The sequence below is a fragment of the Lynx rufus genome, unplaced genomic scaffold (assembly GCF_022079265.1).
Source record: "Lynx rufus isolate CCGP_SWC_20201006 ecotype Redwood Valley unplaced genomic scaffold, mLynRuf1.p SCAF_16, whole genome shotgun sequence".
Classification (NCBI taxonomy): domain Eukaryota; kingdom Metazoa; phylum Chordata; class Mammalia; order Carnivora; family Felidae; genus Lynx; species Lynx rufus.
The window spans coordinates 8,759,635-8,777,051 of NW_025814830.1; the positions used below are offsets into that span (position 1 = coordinate 8,759,635).

The 17,417-nt window shown below is 46.5% G+C and overlaps 1 protein-coding gene and 1 pseudogene across 1 annotated transcript; one reads left to right on the forward strand and one right to left on the reverse strand.

Moving 5' to 3' along the window:
* Window positions 1-448: 448 nt before the first annotated feature.
* Window positions 449-17,321, forward strand: ETHE1 (ETHE1 persulfide dioxygenase). The gene is made up of 7 exons (XM_047077933.1): window positions 449-597; window positions 967-1,111; window positions 1,221-1,369; window positions 14,333-14,462; window positions 16,362-16,451; window positions 16,853-16,969; window positions 17,135-17,321. Exons 1-7 carry the CDS (start codon window positions 517-519, stop codon window positions 17,185-17,187), a joined length of 765 nt encoding a protein of 254 aa, XP_046933889.1. The 5' UTR covers window positions 449-516; the 3' UTR covers window positions 17,188-17,321.
* LOC124511995 (uncharacterized) lies at window positions 15,294-15,406 on the reverse strand (annotated as a pseudogene).
* Window positions 17,322-17,417: the final 96 nt, after the last annotated feature.

Consider the following 17,417-nt stretch of genomic DNA (forward strand, 5'->3'; position numbering starts at 1 on the left):
CTGATGTCTGCACCATTCCCCTCACCGACCCGACAGGGCTCACCTCCAGGTCCCCAGCTCCTCCCAGCTCGGGCCAGGCACACAGGAGACCCCAAGTGGGGAATAAATGTGCAAAATTCTCTCCTTGACTTTGAGCTTTTCTGTGTTTCTCTCCTGAGAAAAACCACCGGAAATACACAAGGAGTCCCGCTATCAGTGTATTGGGGCCTCCTGTTGGGTTTTCATTTCTCTCTCTGTCCGTGCTTCTCCCAACGTTTCTCCCTCGCCTTTTGAGTCTCTCCCCGTTCGCCGTTTCTCTGTCTCACCGTCTTCTCGGTCTCTGAAGTCTCTTCGCCAGACTGGACCCCCACCCCCACCCCAGCGGCCGCGGGCGCGGCCCCTTTAAGACGGCCCCGCCCCCGCCCCGCCCCGCCCGCGCCGCGCCGCGCCCCGCCCCTCCCCGCCCAGGTCAGCCAGTGGGCACCCGGCTTCCGCCGGCGCTGCGCCTCAGCTCGGTCCCACCCGGCCGCGAGCGCGATGGCGGGGGCTACACTGAGGTTCGCCGGGCGGCAGCTCAGCCAGCGCAGCGGGTCTGGAGTCCCCATCCTCCTACGGCAGGTGCGAGGACGCTGGACCCGCAACGGGACTACTGGGCGCTGGGCGGCGGCAGGGGCGGGACTCCGGGTTCCTTGAAAGGGAGGAGATCTGGGATCCCCGGGGCTTGGGGCCGGACTCCTGAGTCCTAGACGGAAGAGGCTGCTGGAGACCCTGATTTGGCGGGGGAGTGGGGGGGGGTATTGGAAAGTTGGGACTCCTTGGTTCAGATGGAGTAAGGTGCAGGGGCCCCAGACTCCCGACGCCGAGGGGAAAGAAGGGTTTCTGCTTCTGGATCTTAGGAAGAGAATCGAATCGAGGCTCGGAGTCCTGGGTCCCCAGTGACTGGAAGTCTGGTTCTGCGCTCTCACCTGTCCCACGCCCCCTTCCCAGATGTTTGAGCCCAAGAGCTGCACCTACACGTACCTGTTGGGTGACAGAGAGTCCCGTGAGGCCATTCTGATCGACCCGGTTCTGGAGACAGCGCCTCGGGATGCCCAGCTGGTCAAGGAACTGGGGCTGCGGCTGCTGTATGCTGGTCAGTCTGGAGACCGAACTCCTGGGTCTGAGGGAGGAGGGGGGTGGGGGCTGGGAAGCCTGCGTCCTCCTCTGTGCCCTCCTGGACCTGGCCCTCCTTTCTCCCCCAGTGAATACCCACTGCCACGCGGATCACATTACGGGCTCAGGGCTGCTCCGGTCCCTACTCCCCGGCTGCCAGTCTGTCATCTCCCGCCTTAGCGGGGCCCAGGCTGACTTGCACATTGAGGATGGGGACTCCATCCACTTCGGGCGCTTCGTGAGTTGGATCCTGGGTCCCGAGAGGGTGGTGGCCTGGACTTCTTGGACCTAAGGGAAGAGGGGGCTGGGGGCTTGGGCTCCTGAATCCTGGGGTAGGAGGGGCCTCTGGCCTGGATTTCTGATCCCTGAGTTTGTCTCTGGGAGGAGGGCGCCATAAACCCAGGCGGGGCACTGGGGCAAGAGGCTGGGCAGGTGTGTCTTTGACCAGGCCCCTTAAGTCAACAACATTTGTGGAGTTTCCTACCACCTTGGAGCAGCTCTTTTGGCCTGGCATCTCCATAAAAGTTGATGGAGGGCTAAAATTCTGAAGCCAGGGCTGAGGGAGAGACCCAGCGCTGTCTTCTAGAGCCGCTGTTGGAGGAAGGAGCCTCCTGTTGCCCAGAGCCAGGATCAGGGTGAGGCCATCGAGGCGTCTAGGGCACATTTAAGGAGGTGTCCGCTCTCAGGGCCAGGCAAGGGCAGGGTGGGCACCTTCAAGCCACCACCTCCTTAAATGTCTCCCCCCACCCTCCCACCCCCCGCCACGTGCAGGCCTGTCTCACCCTTGGCATGGCTGTTGCTTCACACAGGAAGGGTCTGAAGGTTCCTACCTCTTTTTCGCTGTCACAGGCCTAGTCAGCAGATTTCCAGCCAGCATGTCAACCCAGAGCAATAGATAGAGGTGAAGGGGGTGCTGCGGGGGAGGAGAAACACCTAACAAAGCTTTTGTTTTTCTGATCGGACTGGCTAAAGATACGGAGAGTCTGGCTGACTTTGGGGACAGAATGGTCAAGGGATAGGATGAAGTCTTGGCCTCCAGGTTAGAGGGTTTTGCTAAATGGGGATAGTTTATATGAGTCAGAGCATTTAGAGGAAATGAGGGCTGTGTGTGGGATCAGAGGGCTTAGCTACATGGATGTGGCCTCTTCATTTCAAGTCCTCTTCTGGAAGCGGGTGAAAAAAAATGCACTGTACTTTTACATACACTGCACGGAATTGTCAGGTATTAGCAAGCACTTCTTGAGTTGAGAAGGCTTAGAAGAGTGAAAAACTGTTGGGATTCTGTGTCAAGATGAGCCCTTTGTTAGACTGACTGACTGAATGCATGCATGCATGCATGTTGAAGGGTTTAGCTGTGGCGAATTTAGCTTCAGGGTCTTTTTTTTTTTTTTAAGTTTATTTATTTATTTATTTTAAGAGAGGGGAGGGGCAGAGAGAGAGGGAGAGAGAGAGAATCCCAAGCAGGAGCCACACCGTCCATGCAGAGCCCGATGTAGGGCTCGGACCCAGGATCGGTGAGATCATGACCCGAGCCCAAGTCAAGAGTTGGATGCTTAACTGAAATAGCCACCCAGGCGCCCCTTCTGTGTCTGTTTTTTTAAACCACTTAATTGGTATAATTCACAAACTGTCCAATTCATCTATTGGAACTTTACACTTCTTAGTATATTCAGAGTTGAGTCCATCCGTCACCACAATTAATTTTAGAATATTTTTGTCACTTCCAAAAGAAATCCCACTCCCCCTGATTGTCACCCCAGCCCCCTCCCCTCTTGCCCCTACAGCCTTAGGCAACCACTAATCTCCTTTGTGTTTCTACAGGCTTGCCTATTCTGGGTATTTCATAGAGATGGAATCATGTATTATATGGCCTTTTTTGACACGCTTCTGTTGCTGACCCTACATTTTCAAGGTTCACCTGTATTGTAGCATCTATCAGCATTTCATTCTTTTTTATGGCTGAGTACTCTTCCATTGTGTGAATATACTTCCTTCATTCATCCATCAGCCAATAGACATTTTAGCTCTTTCCACTTTTTGGCTATTATAAATGATGCTGCTAAAATACTCATGTACGAGTTTTTCTGTGTCCCTCCATTTTCATTTCTTTTTGCATATATATATATATATATATATATATATATATATACACATACATACACACCTAGGATGGAATTGCTAAATCAATAATCACTCTATATATTTAATACTTTGAGGACCCGACTGACCGATATCCAAAGTGACTGCACCATTTTATGTTCCCACCACCATCCTTGCCAACCCTTGCCAGTACCTGTCTTTATGATTATCCAGTGTTCTGTGTGGTTTTCATTTGTGTTCTTTAGATACCTTTAGCGATGGCCACATTTTTTTCCTCCCTCATTTTCTTCCTCCCATTTTATTTATTTATTTATTTATTTATTTATTTATTTATTAAAAAAATTTTTTTAATATTTATTTATTTCTGAGACAGAGAGAGACAGAGCATGAGAGGGGGAGGGGCAGAGAGAGAGGGAGACACAGAATCCGAAGCAGGCTCCAGGCTCTGAGCCATCAGCCCAGAGCCCGACGCGGGGCTCGAACTCGCAGAGTATGAGATCATGACCTGAGCCGAAGTCGGTCGCTCAACCGACTGAACCACCCAGGCGCCCCTTCTTCCCCCCATTTTAAAAGAATTGTAGTGTGCATGTTGTATGGTAGAAATTGCACATATTGTACATGTGCAGCTTGGTAATTTAAAAAAATTTAATGTTTATTTATTTTGAGAGAGAGAGAGTGCACATGCAAGTGGGGGGGGGGATGGGCAGAGAGAGAGGGAGACAGGATATGAAGCAGGTTCTGTGCTGACAGCAGAGAGACCAATGCAGGTCTCGAACTCATGAACCATGAAATCAAGACCTGAGCCAAAGTCTGATGCTTAACCGATTGAGCCACCCGGGCACCCTGTAAATTCTTACATATGTTTACACTTGAGCATCCATTGCTAAGATCCAGATACAGAACACACCGATCACCCCAGAAGTTTTCCTTGTCTTTCTCCCTGGCCATTGACACCCCCATCAAAACACCATTCTTCTTACTTATTTTTTTATTTCTAATTTTTTTTCCCTTATGAGAAGGACTTTTTTTTTGGTGAATTTTTTTAATTTTATTTTTTATTTTTTAAAATTTACATCCAAATTAATTAGCATATAGTGAAACAATGATTTCGGGAGTAGATTCCTTAGTGCCTCTTACCCATTTAGCCCATCCCCCTTCCCACAACCCCTCCCGTAACCCTCAATTTGTTCTCCATATTTAGGAGTCTTTTCTAGTTGGTCCCCCTCCCTGTTTTTATATTATTTTTGTTTCCCTTCCCTGTGTTCATCTGTTTTGTCTCTTAAAGTCCTCATATGAGTGAAGTCATATGATTTGTGTTTTTCTCTGACTAATTTCACTTAGCATAATACCTTCCAGTTCCATCCACGTAGTTGCAAATGGCAAGATTTCATTCTTTTTGATTGCCGAGTAATACTCCATTGTGTATGTGTGTATGTATGTGTGTGTATATATATATATATACACACACACACCACATCTTCTTTATCTGTTCATCCATCGATGGACATTTGGGCTCTTTCCATACTTTGGCTATTGTCGATAGTGCTGTTATAAACACGGGGGTGCATGTGTCCCTTCAAAACAGCACACCTGTATCCTTTGGATAAATGCCTAGTCGTGCAATTGCTGGGTCGTAGGGTAGTTCTATTTTTAGTTTTTTGAGGAACCTCCATACTGTTTTCCAGAGTGGCTGCACCAGCTTGCATTCCCAGAGAAGGACTTTTAAGATTTACAATATTAGCTCCTTTCTTTCTTCCTTCCTCCCTCCCTCCCTCCCTCCCTCCTTCCTTCCTTCTTTCCTTCCTTCCTTCCTTTCTTGGCTGCATGCCTAACGTGGGACTTGAACTCACTACCCTGAAATCAAGAATCACATGCTTTACTGACTGAGCCAGCAGGCGCCCCTCTTCTGACTTATTTAATCGCAGATTAGTTCTACGTGTTCTGGACCTTGTCAACAGGAGTCATACAATGTGTGTTCTTTTGTGCCTGGCTTCTTTTACTCCACACAATGTTGTATATAGTTGTAGTCCTTTCCTTCTGTTGCTATATAGCAGAGATTGGCAAACTTCTTGTGTAAAGGACCAGACAGTAACTGTTTTCGGTTCTGCAGGCCATATGGTCTCTGTTGTAACCACTCAGTTGTGTTGGTGTGAAAGCAGTCGTAGACAATGCATAAATGAATAAGCATGGCTGTGCTCCAATAAAACTTTATTTATGGCCTCTGAAATTTTCATTTCGGCATTCTCATGTATTATGAAATACCACTCCCATTTTTATTTATTTTTCCAACCATGAAAAAAGTGTAAAAACCATTCTTAGCCCTCAGGCCATACAAAAACAGGTGACAGGCCAAATTTGGTGCAGCGGCCATAGTTTGCCAACCCCTGATGTAGAGCATTTCACTATATGAATTTATGGCAGTCTATCCATTTTCCTTTTGCTGGTTGATTCCAGTTTTTGGCTATTATGAACTAATGCGGACTGTGAGGGTCCTTTATACAGATCTCTTGGTGGACACTATTCTCAATTCCAAGGAATGGACTTTCTGGGTCATAGGACTGACATACGCTTAACTTGAGTAGAAATTGCCAGTTTTTTTTTGAGCTGGTTGTATATTTTGCATTCACAGTGGGCCAGATTTGGATGGTTTCACTGCAGAAATAAATTTCTGTTTTAATGAGCAATGAGATGTGAACATTTCAGCTCCCACGAGGAGTGGCAGATCCAGAAAGTTAGTCTTGTTTGTTTAATATGTTAATTTAGAGCATTGCCAGATACTGATCCCCCAGATCCCACTTTAGAGATTCTGATTTAATTGTTAGGGGTGAACACAGGGAACCAGTATATTTTAAAAGCTCACAGGTGGGGTGCCTGGCTGGCTCAGTCAGCAGAGCTTGTGACTCTTGATCTCGAGGTTAAGTCCAAGCCCCACGTTGGGTGTAGAGATGAGTTAAAAATAAAATATTAAGAAAAATAAAATAAAAGCTCCCAGGTGGTCCTCTTGTAGTCCAAATGAGGATTTCAGTGCTTCCTTCTATTTGGAACTATTTGAATTGGGGGACCCTCCCAACATTTTATGAAAAATGTCAAGCATAAAGAAAAGTTGAAAGAAAAATTGACCGTGTACGTCGGGTCCATCCATCACCTGTCTTAATTTTTGACGCATCGTCAAGTTGTAGATATCTGTACGCTGTCCTCTGAACATCACAACTAATGTCGTTTTCTTTCACAAAGGAAAGGAAGGCTGATGGAGGTTCAGAGTATTTAGCTGCAGTGGGAAAAGACATTTTGGGTTTTTGAGTTCAGAGTGCACAGAAATAGTGGTTGGTTATATCAAGATTAAGTGTTTTGTTTTGCTTTGTTTAAGTTTACTTATTTATTTTGAGAGAGAATCCCAAGCAGGCTCTGCGCTGACAGATGCGGGACTCGAACTCACAAACCATGAGATCATGGCCTGAACCAAAATCAGGAGTCAGATGCCTAACCCACTGAGCCACCCAGGAGCCCCCAAGATTAAGTGCTTTTGAATAAAGGAGTCGTGGCATGAACCTGGGGACCAAATGGAATAGGAGGCAAGAGTTCGCCTGCCACCAGGGGGCAGTGTGGGCCGTGGGAACTGCAAGGCGAGTGAGCTTGCGGGGCGGGTCCCTTTCCTGTTGGTTCAGCGGATGGGACCGAGTTTGAGAAGCTACCCCTGCAGCGGAAAGCCGGGGAAGGAGCACCTGCTGAAAGGTGTCACGTATTTGCAGCACCGTGGATGGGAAGAAGAAATGTGAAAGAATGTGCGGTTAGGCAGGCCTGTGGAATCCCTGCAGAATATTCTGCCGCTGAGATTATCCAGTTTCAAGAACAGGTGACCTGCGTGAGGTCAAGATATTAGGTGCTTACCCCCACAACTTTTTTTTTTTAATTAATTTTTTTTTTTTGAGAGAGAGGGAGGCGGAGGGTCTGAATGGCGCCCCTGAATAAAAAATAAATAAAACATACCTATTCAGAGATCCAACAAAATTTACTGCATTAGAAGTTAAAACTGAGACTTTTTTTTTTAACACAAGAATATCCAAGTACTCCCATCAGCCGTCAGAGCAGTGGCGTCATCACCAGCCACGGAGCTTCTAGAAAACACCACCGAACTCTGATGGGAGAATGACAGTAAGAAAGGTGGAAGAAGTCTTCCTACTCTCGTGAAAATAGTTCACCTCGCAGACCCTCAAGGTTCCCTTGACCACACTTTGAGAACAATTCTTTTACAAAATCTTTGTCACAGAAAATATACAATAATTCTGAAATCATTCTTAAATCCAGGCCATGTTCAAATTTCTCCAGGTGCCCAGGAATCATTTTTAAGGCTGTTTTTAGGAACCAGGACCCAACGAGGTTCATGTAAATCTAGAACACTTTACGGCCACCTGGGTGGTTCAGTTGGTTAAGCCCCGACTCTTGAGTTCTGCCCAGGTCATGATCTCATGGTTGTGGGATTAAGTCCCATGTTGGGCTCTGTGATGAGCGTGGGGCTCGCTTGGTCTTTCTCCCTCTCTCTGCCCCTTCCCCTCTCACTCTCTCTCTAAATAAGTAAACGTTTTTTTAAAGCTACAACAAATAATTCTACAATAGTTTCATACCCTTTCTGCACCATGACATTGACTTCTGAAGTTTCCAGCCTGTTGTCTTGTAGAACGTTCCACATGCTGGGTGCGTCCGGTTGTTTGCTCGTGGTGTCATTCAACTTCTTCTTCTTTGCTGGCAACTAGAATAGATGGTATATATTTTGATATCGGTTAGTGGTAATAATGAGAATTTAACAATAGTTAACAAGCCTTGTGGGTTTGCTTCTTGCCACACACTGTGCTGAGGTCTGTAAGTGCATTTCCTCAGCTTTTGTCTGGAAGGATTTTCATGATCAAACATTGCTGCAGGCAGCAGGGAGTGGTGGGGCCTGTGGCAAATGTTAGGGTGTGTGTTCTGTGTATGAGGCGGGACACCCACTGCACAATTTGAGTTGATTATGCATGTTTAGGAATGTAGTCTGTCTACTGCCAAGCCTTCTCTCTCTTTTTTTTTAATAGAAGCTGCAAATATACATTCTTCAGAAATCTTCCACTTTTTTTTTTTGAGAGAGAGAGAGCACGCAAGTGTGTGTGAGCTGGGGAGGGGCAGAGAGAGAGGGAGACACAGAATCTGAAGCAGGCCCCAGGCTCCAAGCTGTCAGCACAGACATGGGGCTTGAACTCACCACCCATGAGATCATGACTTGAGCCAAAGTTGATGCTTAACCCGCTGAGCCACCCAGGCGCCCCAAGAGAGAATGTTAAGCAGGTTCCGTGCTGTCAGCGTGGAGCTCGACAGAGCCCAATGCAGGGCTCCATCTCATGACCTTGAGATCATGACCTGAGCCAAAATCAAGAGTGGGATGCTCAACTAACTGGGCTAGCAGACACCCCCAATATCTTCTACTCCTTAAGGATAGACTACAAATGCAGACTTCTCATAACTCCTGAGCAGTCCGAACAAAACACTTCTATGGCTGAATCTGGCCCTTGGGCCTTTGCTGTTTCTTCTCTGACAAACAGATCTCAACCTTCATAACCACATAGTGAGATCAGAAATATTTTCCCCATTTTACAGAGAAGGAAATGTTTTCCCCCTTTTAAAGAGGGGAAGTGACTTGCCCCAAAATTACTCTGAGAAAGTGGCCAAGCGGGGATTTGAACCCAGGAGGCCTTGTGGTTCCAGTAGATCAGTGTTTTTACAAATTTTAAAACATCATTATTATGTTACTTTTATTATACAGCGAATATTGTGTGCTGGGCATTTTTCTAAGTGCTTTACAGATACAAAATAATTTGATCTTTGTAATAGCCCTATGGGGTGGGGACAATTATTATCCCCATTTTACAAATGAGTAGAGAAGCCCAGAGAGGTGAAGTGACTTGTGCAAGGACACACAGCTAGTAATAGCTGAGCCAAATTTAGAACCCATGTCACCTGGCTCAGGAAACTGTTCTTGACCACTGGTCCATGCACCTTCGCCATGAGATGGGATGTTTTCCTTCTGGATTCGTCAATGAAACCTCCACTTCATGAAATACCACTTCCCTGTACTGTGTAATGGGCACCCTGAGATTTCTCACTTTATCCTATCCCCCTCCTTGCCCCATCCATCCTATTCCATTCCACATCTTTCTGCTCTTCTGTGTCTAGTGCATTTTATTTGCCTTTGTCTTATCCGTGAGATTCATTCATATTCTAGTATATGGTTATAGTTGGCACGTTCTTATTCTCATCCTGTGCCTCAGTTTCCTCATCTGCAGAATGGGCACAGGAACGGTACCTACCTCATAAGGGTGTGTGTGGCCTGAATGAGTTCAGTCGAGTGAACACTTAGAAGAGAGCCCGGCACAGGAGAAGGGGTCAGTCAATGTCAGGGCTCTTGGAAATGAGTCGATCTGACTAATGGGTGAAGAGGGAAGGGTGTACCTAGCAGAGAGAATTGCATGGGCAAGAGGTGTGGAAAAACCTGGTGCTTTCTGGAAATGACCCTGGGTTTCAGAGTAGCTGGGCGTGTTGAGAAATGGAGGATGTTATAGGCCATTGGGCTGTGAAGGTGGACAGGCACCAGAACAGGGGCATTTCAAAAGTTAGGCCGAGGACCCAGAACCCTGCCCTGGGGACAGTGGGAGCCAAGAAGAGTCTTGGGCAGAGAGGAGCAGGTTTGAATCTGGGCAATAGAAACCCCCTTCAGGGTCCTGCGGGAGACGGATGGAGGCTGGCGGGCCAGGGAGGATGCTGGTGGTTGTTCCAAGCAGGAGAGGATGAGGCCCAAGATGGGTGGGACGGTGGGAGGTACATGGTGGTGGAGGACGGATTCTAGATATTCCAGAGAAGGGAATGGCCAGGGATACCGCTCACTAGCCAAGCCACTTGCCACACAGATTCCATCACCAAGGGCCTGAGGAATCTTGATCTACGTGGCAAGCAGGATTTTGCTCAACTGATATTAAAATTTTGTCCGATTTATATACATACACAATTACCTATATCATATATATACTTTTACCATACCACATAGACCATATAGATACTTTCTAACTGTACTGGTTGTTCATGGCTGATGTCCTTCTGATTGGTCAATACCCATTGCTACAACTGTGATTCACTACTTTGAACACTACTCCTGATCATTGATCACAATATTTAGTTTAAAAGGCACCCACGTCCTTTGTTTTAAAAAAAAATTCAGAGATACAGGGTTAGTATCCAAAATCTATAAAGCACTTCTCAAACTCAATACCCAAAAAACACATAATCGGTGAAGAAATGGGCAAAAGAGATGAATAGACACTTCTCCAAAGAAGGCATCCAGCTGGCCAACCGCCACATGAGAAGATGCTCCACGTCACTCATCGTCAGGGAAATACAAATCAAAACCACAATGAGATACCTCCTTACACCTGTCAGAATGGCTAACATTAACAACTCAGGCAACAACAGATGTTGGCGAGGATGTGGAGAAAGGGGAACACTTTTGCACTGCTGGTGGGAATGCAAGCTGGTGCAGCCACTCTGGAAAACAGTATGGAGGTTCCTCAAAAAACTAAAAATGGAACTTCCCTACGACCCAGCAATTGCACTACTAGGCATTTATCCGCGGGATACAGGGATGCTGTTTTGAAGGGGCACGTACACCCCCATGTTTATAGCAGCGCTATCGACAATAGCCAAAGTATGGAAAGAGCCCAAATGTCCATCGATGGATGAATGGATAAAGAAGATGTGGTCTATATATACAATGGAGTATTACTCAGCAATCAAAAAGAAGGAAATCTTGCCATCTGCAACACTGATAGAACTGGAGGGTATTATGCTAAGTAAAATTAGTCAGAGAAAGGCAAAAATCATATGACTTCTTCACTTATATGAGGACTTTAAGACACAAAACAGATGAACACAAAGGAAGGGAAGGAAAAATTAGATAAAAACAGAGAGGGAGACAGGTGATAAGAGACCCTTAAACACAGAGAATAAACAGGGTTGCTGGCGGGGTGTTGGGTGTGGGGTGGGCTAAATGGGCAAGGGGCATTAAGGAGGACACTTGTTGGGATGAGCACTGGGTGTTCTATGTAAGCGATAAATCAGTAAATTCTATTCCTGAAACCACTGTCACACTATATGTTAACTAACTTGGATTTAAATAAAAATAAAATGAAATAAAGGCTCCGGAGAAAGAAAAATTCAGGGAGTACAGAAACAGACCAAATAAAAAGTGAAAGATCATCCCTTTGCTGCCACCAAAAAGTGTTAATTTGGTGCAGGATGCCTGCGATTTTTCTCACAAGCTTTTGCAAGGTCTGTGATTTTGCTTTGCATTTGTTTGGCATTGCACATCTATCCTATTATATATGAGCTAGGAAGGTGTTTGGCTGAAAAACCAATACATGACTTAAAAAACCATACAGTGGCTTAAATAATTGGGTGTTCAATGTTCTCCTGTAATAGAGTCTGGAAGAAGGCAGTCATGGTCCGATTAAGCAGCGCTATCATTTTGGGGATTCTTTTTCATGGTTGCAAGGTGGTTGCTGCAGCTGCAGCCGTCACACCTTTGTCCAGAACCAGATGAAGTGGGAAGGAGAGGTGCCAAACTCTTGTATCAGGAAGGGAAAAGCTTTCTCAGACATTCTCAGACATTTACGGAGATCTTGGTGGCCAGAGAACCGTGTCAGAAACCACCCAAGCTACCATGGAGGCTAAGGAAGTGCTTGGCTGGGCACACGGATGCCCCGAGCCAAACTGGAGACCTGTGAGTGGGGAAGGGCAGAATGGGTGCTGGGTGTGGACACAGGGTCTGCACATGGTGCCCTTCTATAATCTGCTGATTAGACTGACCTGGACCAGGATGCTAATTGGTGGGAGGGGTGCTATGTGAGCGGGAACTAATCTCCTAAGTGGTTGTTAGATCATTAGGGTAACAATTGTTTTCTGACAGTTGCTTCCCTGAACTGAGTGTGGGAATTTAGATAATGAGGATTTTCCTGAGTGGGCGTTTTTTGCACATGTGTCGGAAGTTCTTAACAACAGCGTCTTAGCAGTACCTTTGAGGGGTCAGAAAGAGTGCACATTTGAGATGCTGGTAAACACTACAAACTTGCCCTCTGAAATGGCTACATGGAGTCATACCCTCGTCCCAGGAAACAAAAGGGCTTGCCTCAAACACCCTGAGCAATACCCTAACAGTTGCCAATCTGGTACGTGAAAAGTGAGGGTTTTTAACATTTAAATCTCCCTCCTTTTCTCCCAAAAAAGGGAGATCAAATATTGTTTCAGATGGTTTTTGACTATTTGTTTCCTCTTCCATAATTGCCTCTTTTTTTTTTTTCTTTTGTGCATTTTTCTTTTGGGAGTTTTTATTGATGCTTAGGAGCTGTTTATATATGATGGCTATTCACACTTTATAATACTTTCTTTTTTTTTTTAATTTTTTTTTAACATTTATTTTTTCTTGAGACTGAGAGAGACAGAGCATGAACGGGGGAGGGTCAGAGAGAGGGAGACACAGAATCTGAAACAGGCTCCAGGCTCTGAGCAGTCAGCACAGAGCCCGACGTGGGGCTTGAACCCACAGACTGAGAGATCATGACCTGAGCCGAAGTCGGCCGCTTAACCGACTGAGCCACCCAGGCGCCCCTATAATACTTTCTTATACATGCTGAGACTATTGTCTGAGTTTTTTGTCTTTTAACTCTTATTTTGTTCTTTTCTATGATGAAGTTAAACTATGTGGTCATCCTTGTCACTGTTTTTCCTTATGTGTGTGTGTGTGTGTGTGTGTGTGTGTGTGTGTGTGTATAATCTCCTTATGTATTTATAAGATTATATATATCTTTGGGGTGCCTGGCTGGCTCAGTCGGTTGAGCGTCTGACTTCAGGTCAGGTCAAGATCTCGCGGTTAGTGAGTTCCAGCCCCGCGTCGGGCTCCCTGCTGACAGCTCAGAGCCTGGAGCCTGCTTCTCATTCTGTGTCTCCCCCTCTCTCTGCCCCTCCCCGCTCATACTCTGTCTCTCTCTGTTTCTCAATAATAAATAAACGTTAAAAAAAAAAGTCATGTTTAAAAAAAAAGATTATATATATCTTTATATGATTTTATATATATTCTTATATACTCATCCTTATATATTTTCCTTTAGAATTCTTTTTTCTGTCTCTAGAATTCTTATGGTTCTTTTTTTTTTTAATTTTTTTTTCAACGTTTATTTATTTTTGGGACAGAGAGAGACAGAGCATGAACGGGGGAGGAGCAGAGAGAGAGGGAGACACAGAATCGGAAACAGGCTCCAGGCTCCGAGCCATCAGCCCAGAGCCTGACGTGGGGCTCGAACTCCCGGACCGCGAGATCGTGACCTGGCTGAAGTCGGACGCTTAACCGACTGCGCCACCCAGGCGCCCCTCTTATGGTTCTTTTAATGTTTACATCTTTAGTTTATCCTGAATTTTGTGTTTTACTTTTAATTATAAAATGACATGTTTTTTGTTTAAAAATTGTTAATGTAGGAAAAGTCTAAAGAAAAAAATATATTTTGAGTGAATGAATAAATTTTTTTTAAAAGATGACACTGTACAAGTTTTTCTTTTTTTTTTTTTTAATCTGCTTTTAGCACTTTCCGGATATTTAACATATTTTCATGTCATTAAATATTTGTGTGTAGCATCTTTAATTTCATTTCAATAACATAATTTTATTATTTAATTTTTAAAATGTGTATTTATTTATTTTGAGAGAGAGAGAGAGAGAGAGCGAGCGAGCATGTGCATGGGGGAGGGGCAGAGAGAGAGGGAGAGAGAGAATACCCAACAGGCTCCGTGCTGTCAGTGCAGAGGCAGACGATGCCTGGCTCGATCCCATGAACAGCAAGATCATGACCTGAGCTGAAATCAAGAGTTAGGCGCTTAACTGACTGAGCCACCCAGGCACAACTAATCTTTTTGCAAAAAACTATGCTAGCTAGATGTGATCCTGAGGTGGGATGGGTGCTTCTGGGGTGAGTTTTGCCATCAGACCAGAGTCCTTGGCTTATTGATAACTGTCTGTACTCTCCTTCCCCACCAGGCCTTGGAGACTCGGGCCAGCCCCGGCCACACCCCAGGCTGTGTCACCTTCGTCCTGAATGACCACAGCATGGCCTTCACTGGAGATGCCCTGCTCATCCGAGGGTGTGGGCGGACGGACTTCCAGCAAGGTCACAGGCCCCCTTCTCCAGCCTGAGATCGTAGGATGGTTATGCGTGGGCCAGAGTTTTAAGTACCTGTTGTAAGAATGAATGAATGGGTGTTAGAATGACACCAGAGTTTTAAGGACCTGTTGTAAGAATGAATGAATGGGGGCTTTAGGGGGTCAGGATTAGATTCAAGAAGTTTAGATGCTGGAGTCAGGGAGAGTTAGAGTCATGACCCTTGGGGGGGCAGATGCAGTGGTTTACTGTATTGAGGGACAGTTAGATTCAAGGGGGTGGCGTTAGTTATCTATTGCTGTGAAACAAATGACCCCAGAGTGTAATGACTTAAAACAATGATTAACATTATCTCGCATAACTTCTGAGAGTCAGGACTCTGGGAGTAGCTTAGCTGGGTGGTTCCGGCTCAGCATCTTTCATGGAGGGCACAGTCAAGCTAGGGCCTGGGCTGCAGTCATCTGAAGGCGTGACTGGGGCTGGAGGGTCCGCTTCCAAAGGCGCCTCACTCACATGGCTGGCAAGCTGGCTCCCACTGTTGGCAGGAGGCCTCAGTTTCTCACCATGTGACCTCTCCATGGGGGTACTTTGTCTTCATGACCTGGCAGCGGGGTTCCTCCAGAGGGCATGATCAGAGAGATGCAACGGGCAAGCAGTCTGAAGCCCTAACTTTTTCTTAATGACCTAGTCTCAGGAGTTAACCTCTGTCATTTCTGCAATATCCTATTTATTCGTTGCAAGTCACTTAGTGGAGACCACTAAGTCAAGGCGAGGGGAAGGATCACATTTTGAACAGAAAAGCGTCAGTGAGTTTGTGGACATATATTTATTATTTATTTTAATAATATTTTAATATTTATGCTTCACGGAATTTGTATATCACCCTAGCACAGGGGCCACGCTAACCTTTCCTGTATCATTCCAATTGTAGTGTATGCACTGCCCAAGGGAGCCCTTTTTTATTTATTTATTTTTTTAAGTAATCTCTACATCCAACGTGGGACCTGAACCCACAACCCCAAGCTCAAGAGTCACATGCTCTACCGACTGAGCCAGCCAGGCGCCCCTGTGGACATATTTTTAAACCCCATAAGGAGTTTGGCTGCTGGAGGTGTTGCAGCGGGGAGGGGTGTGAGTTTGATTCAGGAGTTCAGCTGCTAGGGGGGCAGTTAGATTCAGGAGTTTCACTGTGGGAAGGGAGTTTAGTTTCAGAATCTCTGGGTGTGCCTGCCCTTGAGCGTGCGTGTGCATGCGAATATGGGGCTGACACTAGATTGGGAGGATTTAGCTGCCCTGATAAAGACAGAGGAAAGATAGGACAACCATGAGCTGGAAGTGTGTAACCAGAGCCCCAGGCTGCCTCTTGCTTCCTCTTCCTCTCCTTATGTCTCCGTCTGTGTCTGTCTGTCTCTTTCCGAGGTGCCTCATCTCCCATTTGTCCACTCCCGGCACAGTTAGGAAATTGAAGGATTGGGCTGACATGAATGGCGGGAATGATGGTCTAGAGAGGTTTGCCCCCGCCCCAATTGAGGACTCAGAGGTTGTTGTTGGAACCATTCTCTTTGGCCTCATGTCTTCAGTTTCTTACCTTCTAGTCCAGCCTCCCTGCCCTGAAGCTTTTCTTGGCATCCCCAGGCTGAGGGCACAACTCCCTGGTGCTTCAGGATCTCATCCCAACCTTATTTACCACCATGGTGAATTTCTCACCATTCCTCAATTCTTCGCCTATGCTGTTCCATCTGTCTAGAATGCCCTTTCCTCTCTTTCTGTGCCTAGGCAGGGGAGTACTGGCAGGAAATGAGGGGGGCAGTTTAGCTATGTGATTTTGTCCTCCCACCCTTTTCTTGAAGGAAGGGATTAGAGGGCTCCTGTCCTGTTGATTCACTCCTCTGAACTTTCCCTCCCCAGGCTGTGCTAAGACCTTGTACCACTCAGTCCATGAAAAGATCTTCACGCTTCCAGGAGACTGTCTGGTCTACCCTGCTCATGATTACCATGGTGAGGGCTTCCTGGGGGAGGTATGGGACTTCTATAACTTTCCATTTGAGAGGGCGTACCAAACTGCTGTAGTCCTTGTGGGGCATGGAGACTACAATTCCTAGAAATTTCTCTGGCCAAAAAAGATTAAGTGCTTAGGTGTGCCGAGTGTGGATGGAGAAACTACAACTAGAATTCCGGAGGGCAAGAGTTTTCCCGGGACTTCCTTATTGAGCTTAGGGAAGGTGGGAAACTACATTTCCCATAGTGCCTTTTGAGGAGAGCCAGCGATCTCAGGTACATTCTGGGAAGAGCCTATTAGTCCCAGGCCGGAGATGCACCCTAAGCCTCCTGGGAAGTGTAGTCCTAGGAAGCCCCAGGCACTTGCCAGGTTGACATTCTTCCCCTCCCTCGGCCACTAGGGCTCACAGTGTCCACTGTGGAGGAGGAGAGGACTTTGAACCCTCGGCTCACTCTCAGCTGTGAGGAATTTGTCAAGGTCATGGACAACCTGAACTTGCCCAAGCCTCAGCAGATAGGTGAGCATTTGGGGGCCGGGACTGCTGGGTCTGAGGGAGGGTGGGGCTCAGGGCCAGAACTCTAGTTTCCCAAAGAAGAGGGGCTCCTAGGATTTCTGGGTCCCCGGTGGGGCATGAGGGGGTCTGCTGGAGCCCTTTGTTTTAACCTTGGTTTCTTCCTTTCAGACATTGCTGTTCCAGCTAATATGCGCTGTGGGATCCAGACTCCCCCTTCCTGACCTGGCTTTGTCAGGTGCTCATATCCGTTAAGAATGCACTAGGTGGGGTACAGAGAGGGGCGCCATCACCGAAGCCTCTCTTCTTCCCCTCCCTCACCAGCCCTTGAGCTTCTTAAATAAAATTTAAAACATTTCTTTTTGTTTTGTTTTGTTGTTGCTCTGAATCTTATTTCTGTCCATTTTCTGGGGGAACCAGTTGGTTTTCTGGGCTGAGGTGTCTGGTCTAGAGA

Bases quoted from the DNA above. Each gene is read 5' to 3' on its own strand.
- ETHE1 (XM_047077933.1), top strand. From the start codon at position 517: ATGGCGGGGGCTACACTGAGGTTCGCCGGGCGGCAGCTCAGCCAGCGC. The intron at 598-966 runs GTGCGAGGACGC...CCCCCTTCCCAG, and splicing joins TCCCCATCCTCCTACGGCAG to ATGTTTGAGCCCAAGAGCTG. The intron at 16,452-16,852 runs GTGAGGGCTTCC...CTCGGCCACTAG, and splicing joins CCCTGCTCATGATTACCATG to GGCTCACAGTGTCCACTGTG.